Below are 18,626 nucleotides of genomic sequence, written 5' to 3'. Positions count from 1 at the left end.
GCCCCTGTTTGTACGAGACATAGGCTGTGGGAGAGGGAGCAAAGCTCATGGATGTATCTATAGAACAGTCTGAAAGTACCTAGGGGACTCTCTCTGGTAAAGGACCCGAGTCACAGTATCTACTCTTCTGTATACTTTCAATTCTAAACTTGAAAATTAAGTTTTCTATTAAAAAAAAGTTGGGGCGGGGCACCAAGGATGTGGCAAAACGAAATCCTGTTGTCACCTGTTGTCAGAGTGAGATATTCACTCTGTCCACACCTGCTGCACTGACCATGCCCATTGGGGGTGGGGACAGGTGTGGACACGACCTGGGGGGAACTAGGTCTGAGGTAGGGACCCCAGGAGCGCTCTCTTGCTTGCTGGACGGAGACAGAGAGCATCTGGAGGCATCCTTGGGATCAGGAACCTGCTGGCATTCATGGATCTCTGTTGTCAGTTATTTATCCCTGAATAAACATCTGCTCGGTCCTTATTTTTCCACAATATCTGGTACCAGACACCTGCATAGGATGTATGGAGCTCACACAAGCTATTACTCAGGACAGTTCAGGCATATGACTTAGAATTCCTATGATAAGGGCTGTGTCTTTGCCACTCTGCCCCTACGGCATAAGAGTGCATCCTTGTGGATACCTGGTTAGTCACTGTGGCTTTGCCACCACAGGCCTAGTGGGCCTCCCCTTTCCTGCCAATTACCACTTCGTTCTAGAGACAAAGAACAGCAGTGATATCCCCAGGCACCTTGGGGATCTCAGTGGGCACAGAGATGAAGGACATGAGGAGAAGAGCTTAGGCTCCAACAGGACACTGACCTCGGCATGCTGAGCCATGGTGCTGGCCTCCACTGCATAAATTTTCCTGGCTCCTGCTTGAGCAGCAAAAAATGACAGGATCCCAGAGCCACAGCCCACGTCGAGAACAATCTGAGGAAATGATGTGTGTATGAGGCCACAGATGTGCCAACCATACAAAGAATATAAATAACGGCAGAATTGTTTTCAGGGGGTTGGAGAGATAAATACTCTTTCTAGAGGAGCCAGGTGTAATTACTGGCATCCACATTGCAATTCACAACCACCTGTAACTCCAGTTCAAGGAGATCTGATGCCCTTTTCTGGTCTCCACGGGCACGTTGGTACACATACACACAGACAAATGCTCATACACATACAACAAAACAAAATAAAAAGTATAGTGGCAAATGCCTACAATCCCACTATTGAGAAGGCTGGGGCAGGAGGGCCATGAATTCAAGGTCAGTCTAGACTACATAGTGAGATCCTATCAGAAAGGCTGATCTGGGAAGAGCAAAGAGGTGAAAACCAGAGATGTTGAAAGAAATGTCCTTGCCCACCACCTGCTGAGAAAATTATCATAAGGTTTAACAGCCAGGCAGGTCCTCATTCTCAGGAGCTGTCGCCTAAGGGTTGGGGGACAACATGAAAATAGAGCCAGGCTTCTGGGAAGAAGAGCCCTGGTTTGTTGCTCAATCTCAACCTTACAGCCTGAGTGGCTGGAGCATGTGGGGTAAAGGCCTGTGTTGATGCTAACTCTATCCCCAGAAGCAGTTTTGGATGGGGCAGGTGAGTGGCCCAAACTGAGGGTCAGCTGAAAGTGGCAGAAACTTGGGAGAATGCTGCATGTTCTGGATGTATGGGTTGTTTCCGCCTAAGCAGAAGGACAGATGTTTCTGGCATGGTGTGTGTGGGCTTTCTAAGGAGAAATGGCCCAGGTACAGTGGTAGGAACAGAGGTAGCACTGCTGCTAGGACTGTGGGTTCTTCTTAAGCCCTGGATGAAAGTGGAAATGGGACCAGGCCCTGGGAGAGCCAGAGTGCCATAAAAAGAGTATGTGCTTTGAAGGCCCCAAGCACTGCCTGGGCTCAGGCCAGTAAGAATGTTTAAGGTAAGTCCTCTCTAGAGCCTAACAACCTGGGGTGAAACACAACCAAGGCCCCAGGTGAGGTAAATTTACACAGATCCACAGTGAAGACCTCTGCAACTTTTGCTGATCAGAAGCCATGTGTAGGGGTACACATCATGCTCTCAGTGCTGGGTGGACTTACACAGGAGGATCAGTTAAAGGATAGCTTGAGCTCATAGTGAGAGGTAGTCTCAAAAAGCACAACAAACAGAAACACAAGTTCTCAACTGCTGCAAAAGGCTAAACAAATCCTGGGCCATAGGATGAGAAGTGAGGCTGTTTCCTGTGCTGAACATAGAGGCCCTAAATGGGACATGGTGTAGAATATCTGTAATTCAAGCACTTGGCAAGTGGAAATAAGTTCAAGGCAAGCCTGGGCTACCTCAGACAACCTTGACTCAATTCACTCCTCTCTACCATAAAAAAGATCAAGAAGGGAGGAAAAAAAGGAACCATGGAGATATGCCTCCTTTCACAATGGCATCATATCCTTGTGAGGCAATTTGATGTGCCTGACCCACCAAACATCTCAGCCTTGCCTGGCTGGCCAGACACATGCTCAGAACTCCTATCTCCCCCACAGCTGGGCAAAATCATCTAACAGAAAGCCTAGTTGATCATTATTGTTGACTACACAACACTGAGAAGAAAGTACATGCACTGACAACAGCCATATACCCACCCCCCCACACACCCATTTTGTTTGAGTCTCACATAGCCCAGGATGGCCTTGTCCTTCTGACTTCTTGTTGCATCAGCATCTCAAGTGTTGAGACTACAAGAATGCACCACTCACCTGGACTGAACAGCAGTAAAAGTATGGGGAGTGGGGTGATGGCAGAAAGGCAGGCCCCCAGGAAGCTGAGGCAGGAAGAGTGAGCCTGAATGTACTTTGAACAACACAGTAGGCATTGTCTTATTATATCCGTTCCACACACAAAGAGACTTCAAAAGGGTCCTACCCTGTGCTTGGAGGAGGGGTGTTAGTTAAAAAGGCCAAGAACATGTGGATAGGTCCTGCTCGATTTTCTCACCAAGCCAATTAGCACACCATCAGCAATAGTGTCAGAAAAGGCCTGGGTTCTGAGTTTAGTCAGATGGGCACAGTGGGGAGCTAGAAGCTCCAGAAAGCATGGAGGCCATTCCCTCTAGTATTGTCCCGAGACTTCATCCTATCCCTTGGAATCCACAGTGATAAGATGGCAAGCATGCTTCTCTGAGGTCTATGCACTACAAGGGTAAAAAGCTGTTGTGGGCACCCCAACTTGGAGCCATCTGTCAGAAGATCTGAGAGAGGCAGTTGGGGCTGGCCCTTGAAATTTAAAGTTGATGGTTGGGGCTCCTCCCTTGTTCCAGGTAGATGAAATTAGAACTGCAATGGATGAGAGAAGGCTCAACTGAGGTCCACTACTACTACAGAACTCAACTGCTCCCCACAGAAGCCATCTGCGCAACTAGAAGGTGTGGCTTCATTATTCTCAGCTTTTTTTTCTCCAGAAAGGGACTCACTGTATAGCCCTGGATGATTTCCAATTTAGAGATATGCCTGCCTCTGCCTAGATCAAAAGTGCATGCTGCCATACCCAGCTTACTCATTGTTTTGTTAACACACACATCTAAACATCAACTTCCATATCTAAGCTGTTTTATGTTTTATTTTCCTGCAATGACAGAATGGAAGTTGGTCATGCTAGGTAAGCACTCCCAATTCTATAGTTGATAATCCCCTTAGCAACACTTCCTAAGTGCTGGCATTGTTTGTTCAGTATATCCCATTCTATATGCAGCCGAGGCAAAACAGTATGACCAAAGACATGTTAGAAAGAGGCAGAATGTTCTCTATAAGAAGTCGAAAAGTGAACATAATTTTAAAAGAAATGGAGGGCTGACTCAGAATAAGCAATAAACAGGAGGCAACAGAACTGGAGGAAGGTGGGGGGGGGCCCTCAGAGCCTCCGTTCAGCACCCTTCCTGTACTGATAGCTTACCTTGTCCTTAAAGTCGGTGTGGTTCTGCAGAATGGCGCGCTGGTAAGTGCCTGTCCGCACGTAGTCTTGCATCATGTTCTGCTGCTGGGACAAGTAGCCATAAAACTGGAACAGAGACACAAGCATTGGCACACGGCACATGGCATCACAGGCTGCCACAGCCCCGGCTGCCCTAAGATGGAAGGCGGGCCTGACAGCATGAACCTCCTTTGGGAGGTCATGTACCCTCTTCCAGCCTGAACCCAACCAACAAGAGCCAGCTGCTTCAGAAGTGGAAGCAGGGTTCTGAGGAGCAGTCCCCAAGAGGGGCACTTCTATTAAGGCCACCCAAGAGATCATAAAATTTATTGTGGATGGGGTTCTAACATCTGGGGGCCAACTGTCCCATCTTAGGGCCCCAAAGAAGAAAAGGAATGGATGGAACAAAACCCTAAAGCTCAGAGCGCCAGGCAGGTGATGTGCGGTGTCTCTCTGTAAGACAACAGCAGGCGATCAGGAAGGAGGCAGGGTGGCACCTGGCAGGGCCACAGGCTTGGGCATCAGGCAGACCTGGCTTTCCCATCGTGGCTCTGTTGCATAAGAGCTGTGTGACTTGGAGCAAAGTCACTTAACCTCTCTGAGCCTCAGTTTTCTCATCTGTAAAATGGGGACAATAACAGTTGTTGGGAAAGTCCAAGTGCTTCCGGACATGTAAGATTGCTTACACAGTTCCTTACACTCACCAAAGTTTTAGAACATTGCTATAGTCAGTCATTAAACACCTATGGGCTTAGGCTTCACAGATGAGGAAACTGAGACCTAGCAAGTGGTGAACACCTGCTGAAGTACACAGCTAGTAAGGGACAGAGCCAAGATGAGCACCCATGTGGGAAAATAGGGCAGGGAAACACCAGGTGGTTGTCTGGTCCAGGATAGGTGCTAACTCACCTGGAAGTACTGCACAGCTGAGGATTCCTCTGTTCGCTCACTGAACACAGAGCGTTCCAGTGTGTGGCCTCGGCAGGTTTTCAAGATGTTGTAGAAAGAACAGAAATCTGGAAAGGTGGAGCCAGATCATTCAGGGGCCATCTGGGAGAGTCCAGAGGGCCTAGGCATTTGCTATACCTATCTATCCTGACTTGTCTACCTTGGACACATGGGAACTGGTGATTTCTTTTTCCCTAATATGTTCCGATTGAGAAGGAAAGGAAAAGAGCAGCCAAGACTGCCACTCTGACAGACATGAGTGGCATGTGGTGAGGACAGGCCTGGGCATTTCTCCCAGACAACAGCCTGGAAGTGTGGGGAGCAAACAGCCTCACATCCACCTGGAGCTCACAGTAGCTTCTGGGGGGGCACTGGACACAAGCACACCAACTCAATGTTTAAGAGCAGCTGAGTCCTATGGACCAAAAAGAACATGGAGGGAGTGTCAGCTATGAAGTTCTTTAAACTGACTCACATAGAAGTTACTTAGAAGGCAGAAAGCAGAGAGGGGATCAGTAGCCCCACTCCTAGTTGAGGAACTATAAACAACTGATAGCTGCTGGAGGTGGGGGGGGGGGGAGCCAGTTTTCTCTAAGGGTGTGTATATGATCCTGATGGGTAGACCATGCTCTGGTGGATGGCCCTACAGCACAATTGGACTGGGTGGATTATAAATACTGAAGAAAAAATAAAGGGAGGAGGCAGTGGGATGAGGGAGAGATCAGGGAGGAATTAGGGGGTAATATGTAAAAATACATTGTATGAATGTGTGACATTTTCAAAGAACAAAACTCATTAAGAAAAAAATTAAAATAGCATTGGAAAACTACTCAATAGATAAAATCCTTGCTAGACAACTGTCAGAAGTAGAGTTCAGATCTCTAATCCCAGTGCACAATAGATGAGGTTGGGAATCCTTGGAGCACACTGGCTAGCCTGCCCAGCACAGCTGAGGAGCTCTGGGCTCAAGTGAGAGAGGCCGTCTCTCAGTAAATGAGGTGAAGAGCTTCTGGGCCCCATACTCCTATGCACATGCACATACATGCATATGTATCTTAATGTGTGTACTCCCATATATACAAACACATACATTTATATACATCATATAACAGATACATGCCAGTTAACTAATAACTAATTAAAAGCTAGCCAGGAGGCTAGGTGCTACTGGCACACACCCTGAATCCCAACACTCTACAGGTAAACAGGCAGGTCTCTGTGAGTTTGAGGCCAGCCTGGTCTATGGGGCTAGTTCCAGGACAGCCAGGGCTACACAAAGAAATCCTATCTTGAAAAAAAACCAAACCAAACCAAAACAACAACAAAAAAGAGCTGACTGGCCAATAGCAAGACTTCCTGGCAGAGAGAATACTCAGGGAAGAAGGTAGAATTGCCAGCCAGACACCAAGGAAGCATCATGGGCAGTACAGAGTGATAAGGTAACAGTACAGAGAGATGAGGTAAAAAGACACATGACCGTGTATAGATTAAAATAAATGGGTTAATTAAAGTTTTAAGGGCAGAACAAGCTTAAGCTAAGGCTGGGTGTTCATAATTAATAATCTCTGTTTCACTATTTTGTGAGCTGGTGGCCCAAATAAAAATCCTACTACAACTCCCTAAGACTGAACTACCCTAAACCACATCATCTCCAGGATGTGTTATTACTATGGGTATTTTGCCTGCATGTATATGTCTGTAACACTTGAGGAGTTCCTGAGAAGGCTTTGGATACCCTGGGAATAACAGACAGGTGTAAGCTGATATGTGGGCAATGGGAACTGAACTTGGGTCCTGACCACTGAACCATCTCTCCATACATCCCTCTCTAGCAATTTATGTGTATGGGTGTTTTGCCTACATACATGTATTTGCATCACTTGCATGCCTGGTGCACATAGAAGTCAGAAGGGGTTTCCTCAAACTGGAGTTGCAGACAGTTCTGAGCGGCTGTACTGGGAATAGAGCCAGTGCTTAGCCATTTCTCCTGCTCCTGTCTCCAGACTTATATTCTAACATGGATGCTAATCTCTGGTGGTAGTATTTCCAACATATCTTTAGCTGGGTGGTAGTACATCCCTTTAATCCCACCCAGCACTCAGGAGACAGATCTCTGTGAGTTCGAGGTCAGGCTTGTCTATACAGCAAGATCCAGGACAGCAAGAGTTACATAGAGAAACCCTGTTTCTAAAAACAACAAAACCCCAAAACTAAAATCTTTGCTTCTTATTACTGTGCATATTATGTGTGTAGAAGCACACGCCATGGCATGAATATAGAGGTCAGAGGAACTCTGTGGAGTTGGTGCTCTCTTTCCATCTTTGTGTGGTTTCCAGGGATTGAACTCAGATCAGACTGTGCAGCAAATCTTCATTTGCTAAATTATCTCTCCAGTCCCTAACATTGCTTTTTTAACAATGACTTTGGGGACTGGGAAGATTGTTCAGTGGGTAAATTGTCTGCCACATAAGGATGAAGACCTGAGTTCACATCCCCAAAACCCACATAAAAGCTGATGTAGTAGAGTTATGTCTCTTATTCTAAATGTGGAGATAAAAAACTTCCCAGAAACTTGTGGCTCAGCTTGCCTGGTGTGCTCAGCAGTGAACAGTTAGAGATTACATCTCAAACAAGGTAAAAGGTGATAAACAATACATATGGAGCTCTCTCCACAAGCAGACCTACATGCACACATGCACAAAAATTAAACAAATCTGGATTCCAGCAGACGCTTCTCCATTAGAATTACATTCCAAGATGTTCCTCAATTGGCTGAAGTGCCCCTGAGTGACCCTTCTATGAGCTATACTGCCTGTGCATGTAGAACTGAGTGTTTATTTAGCTGAGGCCACACATGTAAAAGAATTCTGTGTCAACAAAAGGATTTTTTTTTTTTGAAACAGACATGTAGCTCAGGCTTGCCTTGAACTCCTGGTCTTCCTGCCTCCAGCTCCTGAGTGCTGGGACTGTAGATGGGGCTAGGACTTCATGTCAGACAAGGGCTCACCCACTGAGCTACACCTTAGTCCCTCCCTCAAATTCTTTTCAATTTTTTGGGACAGTGTCTCATGTAGCCCCAGTTCCTCCTCAGACTTGCAACATAGATGAGGCAGACTTTGCACTCCCGATACTTCCTACACACAGAAGGGAAGGAGGCCTGAGGATGCTTGTGCAGGTGACACAGGGCTCCACATAGCAACATCTCTACTAGAGGCACCTTCTGGGGAGACAGTAAAGGGCTCTGGGTAGCCAGTAGGCCCCTCCCCTGCACCAGCCACCAGACTCATCCAGGAACTCCATTGACCAAGTCCTGTCACAGGACATTCACAGGTCTTGCCAATACTTCCAAATCCCAAAGGTTCCTAGCTTTCCTCACCCGGTTTCTATAATCCCTCCTCAACAATCTTACAAGTCCCTATCATATCTAATGACAGTTCTGGCAGAGCCTCCAGGAGCTTCTCTAATGAGAGTGAAGCATTGGCCCACCTATAGGCTCCATCTCCTAGGGTCCTACACAAACCTGAAAATGCTGGCCTTAGGCCTAACCCAACTAGCTCTCTGAGAGACTTAGATATGACAAGAGTCAGGATGGCACTTTTGGAGGAAAGGACAAAGAACTGAGACCCAGAGGATCCACAGCAGCCAGTGAGGTGCCAGGACAGGGCACTTGTTTAACACCAAGAATACATTCTTACTAAGACTGTGTTTCTTCTTGGGGCTGGTTCTTTTCTTCTTTTGGAGCAAGGCTCTTGCTACACTGGCTGCTCAGGTTCTTTCAAACTCTTGTGCTGAAATGATCCTCATGTTCTAGCCTTCTGGGAAGCTGAGTCAATGGACCACCATACCCCACTAGCCAGCTAACACTATAACTTCTACTCATATCTTTAAGTAGGGATCCTTCCTCTGCCTCAGCCTCCTCAGAAGCTGGGACTACAAGCACTATTAGGTGTACACCAAGGCATTCAGCATATGCAAGTGCACATTATGTGTGTGGTGGTGGTACCTGCACACATAGATGTGGAGACAAGTGGTCAGCTTTGGGTGTCATTCCTTAGGAATCGTCTACCTTGTTTTTTGAGGCAGTGTCTCTCTAGCCTGGAGCTCTGATGAGGCAAGGCTGGCCAGCCAGTGTGAGCTGCAGTGATATGCCTGTCTCCATCCCTCTCCATTTAGGGAGAACAAGCTCATGCTGCCAAGTCTAACTTTTCATATGGTGCTAAGGACTGAACTCAGGTCTTCACACTTGTGTGGCAAATACTTCTATTAACTGACCATTTTTCCATCTCCCAGGCTCCACCATGGAACCAAACACATACCATGGGGTGTGGCGAACTGGATGAGGACACTGTTGCAGCCCAGTGTGATGATGAAGGACTGCCTGCCCACTCGGCTGCACTCTGTCTCTCGAGACACGGAGCACTTGAACACGCACACATCTTCATCTGCAAGAGAGAGGGGGATGCTGATTTAAGCGGTGGTGCCCTAGTGATTGGCTTGGCTTAATGTGTCCTTGCTCCCACATCCTTTTGGGGTACCTTGTAAACATTTTAAGTGCTGTGGGGTGCTCTGCCTGCCTATTCTCCGTGAAGAAGAGGTAAAGGATGACTGTCCTGCAGGGACACTGCCAGGGTCATCGGGAGCTCAGTGTCTTACAGGGGATAACAAACATGTTCCCAGGGGAAGGCCTGAGCCCCCAGAGGCCTTCTGTCACCATAGGAACCAACCGGTAGAGTCATCCTTAAGAAGGGACAGAGGCATCCTTAGAAAGACACAGACAACTAAAGGATAATGAGGGATTGGGGCTCTGGAATCTTGGGCCTGCCAAAGGGACATTTGTTGGTGTCGTTCTGAGTTATGACTGTCAGAATGGACATACCCATGTCCCCTTTGGGCTAGCCCTTTGCTCTCAGGGGCAATGATTGTGTCCTTGGCCATGGAAGCCATGCAACCTAGACTTCTGTGCCACCTACAGCTCCTCAGTAGGATACAGCAAGCCATGTAGCCTGTCCAGCAAGCCATGTAGCCTGTCTCTTATGTTTCATACGGGGCTAGTGGTTGGGCAAGGACCCAGGGAGCTACAGTGCAAGTTCATTCACATGGCCCAGCAGCCAGGAAGCACTACATGCCCATCACAACAATGTTTTCTAGTTAATTATTCAATAAGAGCCCAGTACACTTAAGGATGAAGCCAGTATCCCTAAGAAAAACAGAGTGATGTGGCAGTGCTGTTATCCCATGGCACCTGTTTTAAAATTGGTCTCTCTCTCTCTCTCTCTCTCTCTCTCTCTCTCTCTCTCTGTGTGTGTGTGTGTGTGTGTGTGTGTGTGTGTGTGTGTGTGTGTGTGTGTATGCCTGTATATAATGCACCTGTGTGTGCTGGGAAGCATGAAGTCAAAGGACAAACTTCAGAAGTTGGTTCTTTCTTCTACCATATATTCTGGGAATCAAAGTCAGGCTTGTGCAATATAACCTTCCCTCTACTGGAGCCATTTCCAATGCCCCCATGAAGTGCTTTTGACCTTAACTCATAAAGGGACAACAGACACCAGCGATAAGAGGGAGCAGACCAGCCTGCAAAATAACTCCCCAGGTCTCTTCAAATGGCCAACATCAGCTGAGAGGAAACCACTGAGAACTATTCTAGAGTGAAGGAGATACAGGAGAGGCTGCTTATAAGTAGGACCCAGTGGATCCACGCCTGGATTCATTACACCAGATGGATGGTGTGAAATGAGACACTGGCTCTATGGGCTTATAAGAATATTGCCCCACCCCCTTGAGACAGCCTCAGGCAGTCCAGGCTAACCTGTAACTATATGCAGCTTAGTGTGACCTTGAACTCCCACTTTTATTGCACCAAGTGCTGGGGTTACTGGTGTGCACTGTGTGCCGGGGCTTTGTGCATGTTAGGTGAGTAGTGTACCAACCAAGCTACAGCCCCAGCCCCAGAACACCCTTATTCTTAGAACACAAACTCAGCAGTGAGTAAGCTCACTGGACCAATGTTGCTGCTCTCACATGGCTCACCAAATAAGTAGCAAAATGAAAAAAAGGCTGGAGGTGGAAATGTGGCTGAAGATGTTTCCAAGCACCCTGAGTGGCCAAAGTAGGGTACAAAAGCATAAATAAGTCAGAAGAGTCTCCAATTCAAAAGAGTTCTACAAAGCTACAGTAATCAAAATATAGTCTTCAAAAAGCACAAGATAGACCAGCAGAATAGAAACAGAACACAGAAATAAATCCTGCCATTAATGGTTAGATGACTTCCCACAAGGGTGTCAATGAAGAGACAAGTGTCTCCAACAAGTTAACACTGGAACATATGGACATGCACTTGGAAAACCATGCAACTGGATCTTGACCTCACACCGTAACAAAAGCTAACTCAACTGACTTCCAAAAGTTGTTCTCTGATATGAACACACAAAATAAACTTTAAAAATAAAATTTAATAATCTATAGGGTGGGGCTGGAGGGATTGCTTATTGATTAAGAGTACTGGCTGTTCTTCCAGAGGTCCTGAGTTCAATTCTCAGCAACCACATGGTGGCTCACAACAGTCTATAGGAGGATATGATGCTGACAGAGCATTACGACCTAAAACAAAAAACAAAACAAAACCCTATAAAGGCTCTTAGAAGGAAACACAAGGATAAATCTGTGTCTATGAAACTAAGAATATGAGAACTATAAACTGTAATTTTTATTTTATGTGCACTGATGCTTTGCCAAGGGTGTCAGGTCCCTTGGAACTGGAATTACAGACAGTTGCTAGCTGCCATGTGGGTGCTGGGAACTGAACCCAAGTCATCTACAAGAGCAGTCTTAACCAGTGAGCCATCTCTCCAGCCCATAAATTGCATTTTTTTAAAAAAAAAAATTTAAAAATTATAAATTCCCAAATCTCTAACTTGGACCTAGGAATCTGGGACTAACCTGGGTAACAAAACAAAGTGACCCAGCAGCATGCTTGTTCCTCATAACTCTAGAACCTGAAATTAGGAGTCTTGGATTCCAGGTCACCCTGAGCTACACATTGAGATCCTGTTCTTAAAAAAAAAGAAAAAAAAGAAAAAGAAAAAAAGAAAAAAAAGGATTGAGCATTTTTACTTCAAAAGTACAAGGCCCTGGAGTCTATCACAGCAATAAACAAAACAAACATGAAAATAAAAAACTCCAACAACTGTCTATGAGATGTTACTTCTCAGTGTCTACAAAATGTCTACAATTTAAACAGTGACATAAAGCAAGTGAATAGAGATGTGGAAGAATGAAGCCCAGCAAACATCTCTAGAGGGGATGTGGACAGGTGACCACACTGACCTCCTGACACAGCACCCCTTTTCCCAGATATGTCCCAAAAAAGAACAGTAGGCAGGGCTTCAAACAAATGCTTGTTTGCAAATAGGTATGGGGGCTGCAACAGTAGCCCAGTCAGTCAAGAGGCTAAGGCCAAGAGGCTTGCTGAATTTTAGCCCAGGAGTTCAAGGCCAACTTAGACAACATAGCAAGATCTCAATGAAAGAAAAGAACACACTGGGGGCTGGCCTAGAATGCAGGAAGCCCTAGACTCCATCCTCAGCACAGTCTAAACTATATAAAGCAGAAGGAGTAAAGTACTGCACAGCTGTAAAATATGCTTCAGGAGCTAGAGGCAGGAAGATCAAAGTTAGAAGGAAATATACATATAGAGAAAGAGGAGACAGACAGAAGACTATTTCCAATAGTCAAAATTAGACACAACTCAAAATCTATCAGCTGATCAATCGATAAGCAGAATCAGATAATGGTATTATTAACACATAGAGAGAAACGAAAAGTCAAGACCAGCTACAGCCTGAACACTACAGAAATGCTACTAGTGTCAGAAGAGGGCAGCCACAAATGCTGTGTAATAAATACTGTATATGATGGAACAGCCAGAAGGGTAAAGTGAGGTGGCTGGGACAGACGTCCAGTTGCCAGGGACTCTGAGAAGGCAGTGGGGGGGAGCAAGAGCTTTCTGGTGTGGAGTTTCCTTTGAGGTGATGACAGGGTTTTGGAGATAGCTAAAGGTCACAGTTATATAACACCAAATAAGCTCAATGACGCTGAATTGTACTTTAAAATGGTTCTTGTTGGCTTATGGAATTGTCACTTCAATAGAGAAAGAAAAAAATGACCCCTACCTGACAGTGCAAGGGGACATATAGTACTCACAAGGACTCTGGCTCCCCAGTTGTTCTGTCTAGCCCAGGGGAAGAGCCAGGCTTTGATGGTAGGGCCTAACTTAGGGCAAGTGTGTTGATTTGTCCACTGCCCCAGACACAAGGACCTAAGGCAAATTACTTTTAGTTCCAGCTCCAAAAGGATTCCAGGAAAGGACTCTGGCTTAGTGCCTGGGACTCCACCCTTCCTGGGACAGAAGATAAAGGTCATCTTTGGGTTGGGGCTGTATGATGATAAGACCCCAGAGCACTTGTTTACCCAGTTGCCCTAAGTGTTCCTCTACAACCTGGCCCCAAGCAGGCAACCACAACGCCTTTGGTGGGTGGCAACAAGGGCAGGGCTGGGGTCAAGACTACCTGGACTGATGAAGGAGTCAGCATTCTCTAATCATCAGAGCCAGCCCCTCAAGCCTATCCTATGAACACAGGAGGCACCTTTGTGATATACCCATGCAAAACTAACAAATCAGCTGCACCACAGTCCCCCACTTTAGGTGGCTTGGAATACGAGCTTGGCTCTGAAGAATTTGCATGGTACATGTAAAATTCTGGGTTCCATCTCTATAAAAAATAAACCAAAAACAAAATGTTCCTTTGGCTGAGGCCATATGCATGCCTAGAACCCCAACTGGCTAGTATCAAGGGAATAAAATAGGGTGACAAAGCAGGACACTCAATGTCCTCCTCTAATCTCCATACAAGTATGTGCCTATGTATGCACACCAACATACACAACACACACACACGCACACACACACACACACACACACACACAAAAGGGTTGAGCTGGATATGTTGGTTAATACCAGTCAAGCTCAAGCCAGAGTTATGATGTCTTTCTTTGAGTCCCTAAGAGATACAGGAATGGTAGGTTATGAGTGGGAACAGTGCTTGTCTGGGTGGACTTGCAAATGGGTCTCAAAAAGAGCACAAAGGATGGGCCCTGAACTGAGGGATTTGAACAATGCTGAGGACCCTGGTCCTGGCCATCAGAGTCTGATCATTTCAAGTTCTGTGGCAAAGGAATGAGTGTCTAGAGTGACAGGGAGGGGATAGCTGCACAGGGCAAGTGGGACAGATTCCTCATGAGAGGAAAACTTTCTTTTTCTTTTTCTTTCTTTATTTTATTTATTTGTTTGTTTATTTTTGATTTTTTTGAGACAGGGTCTCTCTGTATTGTTTTGGAGCCTGTCCTGGAACTAGCTCTGTAGACCAGGCTGGCCTTGAACTCACAGAGATTCGCCTAGCTCTGCCTCCCAAGTGCTGGGATTAAAGGTGTGTGCCACTAATGCCCGGCTCAATAAGAAGACTTTCAAGATAGCCCATATTGCTTCCTACAAAAAAAGTTCCCCATCCACATAGTAAATCCACAATTTCTGCCATCAGAGCCACCTAACACTTTGCAAAGGCCCCTGATTTCCTCAGTGTGTCACCAACTTGCTCAGAGGATAAGAATCTTATTCAAGGTCACACAGCGAGATAGGCTCTCGTATCTTCAGAATTATTGTTCCTGACCAAGGTGCTAGACTTGACAGCATCCTGGAGTTGCCATATTTCTCTAAAGAAGAGCCAAACAGTAAATATTACATCAATTCTAGGTGTAGCTCAGTGGTAAAACTCTTGCTGAGAATGTGTTCAGCCCTGGGCCTCATCCCCAGCACTGTTGGTAAAAAAAGAAAGTGGCCTCCTGTGTATTTCCTACTTTATCTTCTATGAGATTTGATAGGTGGATTTATGAATTGTGGATGGATTTATATTGGCTTGTGTTTTGTGCATGGCAATAGATATGAACTATTTGCATTCTTCTACATGTTGATAGCACCATTTGTTGAAGATGCTTTCTTTTTTCCATTTTATATTTTCAGCTTCTTTGTCAAAAATTAGATGTTCATAGGTATGTGAGTTGATATCATGATCTTTAATCTGATTCCATCGGTCCACTTGTCTGTTTTTGTGCCAATACAAAGCTGTTTTCAGAACTATAGCTCTGTAGTAGAGCTTGAAGTCAGGGATGGTGATACCCCCAGATGATCTTTTACTGTATAGGATTCTGTGGGACCAGGCAGGCAGGAAAATGCTCGTAACAAAATGGCACCTGCAATATGGGTATTAAGAACTTCCACCTAAAACTTGACAAAAGTTTAAAAAGAGATTTTAAAAACAAAAGAACAGAGACAAGCAAGGCTTCTTGGTAGCAGCATTTTTCTCAGGTGGTCTCTGTTTTGCTAGAGACAAGCAGAGATTTACACAGCCCCTTTAAGGGAGTCTTCCTGACCCGGCATAAGAGGCAAAACAATGCAGGGCTCTTTTAAGAGGCCCCGCTACCAAACAAGAATGTTGTGTACAAGCAGCTGTCAGTGGCAGTTAGCATATCTCCAAGCCGGCAGCATGATGCTTGATGGCAGCATAGACCAAGGCAGTGTGCTGGCAGTAAATGTACCCCTGCAATATTGGAAAGCCAGCTGCTAAAACAGCTGCCACTTTAATTTTAACAATGTTGTTGTTTAGCAAATAAAATACTCATGGCCAGAAAAAGATAAAGATTTACAGTAAAGATAGATTAAGATAGAGAAAAACCTAAAACTTTACAGTGTGTTTAAAATATACATAAGCTTGGGAGAGAAAAAGAAGCAGGATAAAGTGGTTTTAAAAGGAAGAAGGAAGGAAGGTAGGAAATAAGGAAGGAAGGAAGAAAGGAAGGAAGGAGCTGGCTGTAGTGGCACACACCTTTAATTCCAGCACTCAGGAGGCAGAGGCAATCTCTTGTCATAAAGGCAGCCTGGTGTACAGTGTGAATTCCAGGGCAGCCAAAGTTACACAGAGAATCTTGTCCCAAAAGTGAAAAAAAAAAAAGTAGAAGCAAAAGAAATAGTGATAAAAAAGCCACCTAAAGATGAGAAATACACAGAGAGTCTAGATACTGTATGCTATTGTGTTGTCTTTGAATTGCTCAATTGCTAAGGAAGGAACAACAACTGCTAAAATACACCTGATTATCAATGCTGCTGAATTAATCCAATTTATAAAAATTTAAGTCTAAGGGAAAAGAATTTCTATTTTTGTTTCCATAGAAAATGAAAAGCTGTGGATTCCTTCCAGACTACCATGGTTTGATCAAGCAAAACCTAAAACAGTGCCCCAGGTGATTCAACATTCAAAACATCAGGGACAAGGCAGCCTTGCACACTACAGCCAAGATTTTTGTATCTTCTTAGGATTCCCATGGTATTACAGTGACCCCAACCAGCAGGAAGCAGTTTGTAAGAACGACGCCCAAATTCCCAAATATTGTCTATAAATGTTTGCTTTCATTTAAATGGGGTTGATTATAAATGGTTAATGATCACAACCAATCTCTTTTTAAAGGTAAAAAGGGGTTATGGTATAGAAATGAATACTTTGTTTTGGAATGGATTTTCATTTATTGACACAAGTTTAAGTTCAATTTTGTGGTATGTATATTTTTCCTCTTGTTTAGGTATTGTGTTTATATAGCTCATTTAAAATTGTAATGTATAATTAAGTACAGATTATAGATAGTTACCTGTAATAGTCAACACTTATAGTTAAGTTTGTTAGGATTTTGCATAGGGAGATATATTTCAATGGATAGGCATTCTTCAAACCTTTCAGAGACCTACAGAATATGGCATTTAAAATGGTCTAGGGTTTTCTTAACAGTGAGACCTAACTTCTCCTGGCAACACCACCTGCGTCACAAAGGAAGATGGACATGGAAGAAACTCATTATGGAGTTTACTCCCAATATGGCAAGACTAGCCATTTGGGCAAGAAACTCCTCTTGTCTGGACTGTTTAAAATTCATGCTGTATAAACTGGATGTGCAGGACCCACAGGAAAGTGACTGTTAAAACAAGATAGACAGTGTTACAGGGTTCCTGCTTCATGGAAGAGTCTGCCAGACATATACAGGACACAGAGAAAAATGACTGACAAACTACCAATACAGGTGGACAGTTTAAAGTTTCCTGCTTTGCTGAGTCTGCCAGACACACTATGGCCTATAGGCTAAAGATGGAACACTACAGAAGAACTTCAGGTGACTGACCAGATAGTGAGATGTCTCTGTCAATTCTAGAGATTATATATTATCCTTCTGTGGTCTTTGATGGAGTTGAAAACAGATAGTTATGGTTATAGTTTTCCTTAGTTATGATTAAAGATAAGTTACATATAAGACTTTAGACTCACAAAGATAGGATAGATAATGGAATATTTTCTTTAAATCTTGCAAAATGTTAAAGGACTAAATATTGTTAACTATAGTTCTTATTTGATAACTTTTGTTATATATTTTACTATGTTAAAGTTAAAACCCTTCTTTTTATTTTAGACAGAAAAGAGGATATGATGGGGGGGGGATGTTGTTCTGTATACATGTTTCTATTATTGGTTAATGAATAAAGTCCTGCTGGCCAATAGGAGAGCAAGATAGGTGGGACTAAAAGACAAAGAGGATTCTGGGAAATAGTGGAGTCACAATGTGATATCAGGAAGAGAGTATGGGAGCCTGGAGTTCTCGGTAAGATAAGACCATGTAGAAATACATATATTAGTGATTATGAGTTAATATTTAAGACAGAGCTGGCCAATAAGAAATGCTAATAACTGGCCAACAGTTTCATAATTAATACACTGTCTCTGCATGTTGTTTTAGGACTGATGCAATTGTGAGACCAGGGGGGCAGAAAACAGCTAGTAACAGGATTGTTTTGGCAATCCTGGTTTTTTTATTTTTCCATATGAAGTTGAGTCTTGTTCTCTGTAAAGAATTGTGTTGAGATTTTGATGGGGATTGTATTGAATCTGTAGATTAGTTTTTGTATGATTACCATTTTTACTATGTTAATTCTACCTATCCAAAAGCATGGAAGAGCTTCCCATTTTCTGATTATTTTCTTTAACTTCTTTCTTTAAAGATTTGAAGTTCTTGTCATACAGGTCTTTCACTTATTTGATTAGAGTTATTCCAAGATATTTTATGCTATTTGTGGCTATTGTAAAAGATATTTCTCTGATTTCTTTCTCAGCCCAATTATAATCTATATATAAGAGGGCTACTGATTATTTTTAGTTAATCTTGTATCCTGCTACATTACTGAAGTTGTTTATCAGTTGTAGGAGTTTTATGGTAGTTTTTGGAGTCACTTATGTAAACTAACAAACCACTAGCAAATAGCGAGAGTCAGACTTCTTTTCCAATTTGTATCCTCTTGATCATCTTTTGTTGTCTTATGCTCTAGCTAAAACTTCAAGTACTATGTTAAATAGATATGGAGAGAGTGGACAGTCTTGTCTTGTTCCTGATATCAGTTGAATTGCTTTGAGTTTCTCTCCATTTGGTGTTTTTATTTTCCCCCCCCAAGACAAGTTTCTCTGTATTGCTTTGGAGCCTGTCCTGGAACTAGCTCTGTAGACCAGACGGGCCTCAAACTCACAGAGATCTGCCTGCCTCTGCCTTGCCAGTGCTGGGATTAAAGGTGTGCACCACCAACACCCAGCTTTCTATTTAGTTTGA

General features: G+C 44.2%; 2 protein-coding genes across 4 annotated transcripts in view; both read right to left on the bottom strand.

The window, feature by feature from the left end:
- Positions 1 to 18,626, bottom strand: part of Dnm2 (dynamin 2) — a 165,511-nt gene that overhangs the window by 11,168 nt on the left and 135,717 nt on the right. The gene's annotated exons all lie outside the window — the stretch shown is intronic.
- Positions 1 to 18,626, bottom strand: part of Carm1 (coactivator associated arginine methyltransferase 1) — a 49,773-nt gene that overhangs the window by 10,794 nt on the left and 20,353 nt on the right. For all 3 annotated transcript variants that reach the window (XM_051196796.1, XM_051196797.1, XM_051196798.1), the window contains exons 2-5: positions 9,197 to 9,322; positions 4,842 to 4,948; positions 3,915 to 4,019; positions 816 to 926 (exon numbers count right to left, since the gene is read on the bottom strand). In XM_051196796.1, the coding sequence (XP_051052753.1) occupies positions 816 to 926; positions 3,915 to 4,019; positions 4,842 to 4,948; positions 9,197 to 9,322 (449 nt within the window). The remainder of the gene's footprint in view (positions 1 to 815; positions 927 to 3,914; positions 4,020 to 4,841; positions 4,949 to 9,196; positions 9,323 to 18,626) is intronic.

Source organism: Phodopus roborovskii, unplaced genomic scaffold (assembly GCF_943737965.1).
Source record: "Phodopus roborovskii unplaced genomic scaffold, PHOROB, whole genome shotgun sequence".
Classification (NCBI taxonomy): Eukaryota; Metazoa; Chordata; class Mammalia; order Rodentia; family Cricetidae; genus Phodopus; species Phodopus roborovskii.
This window is presented reverse-complemented; position numbering and strand designations above follow the sequence as displayed.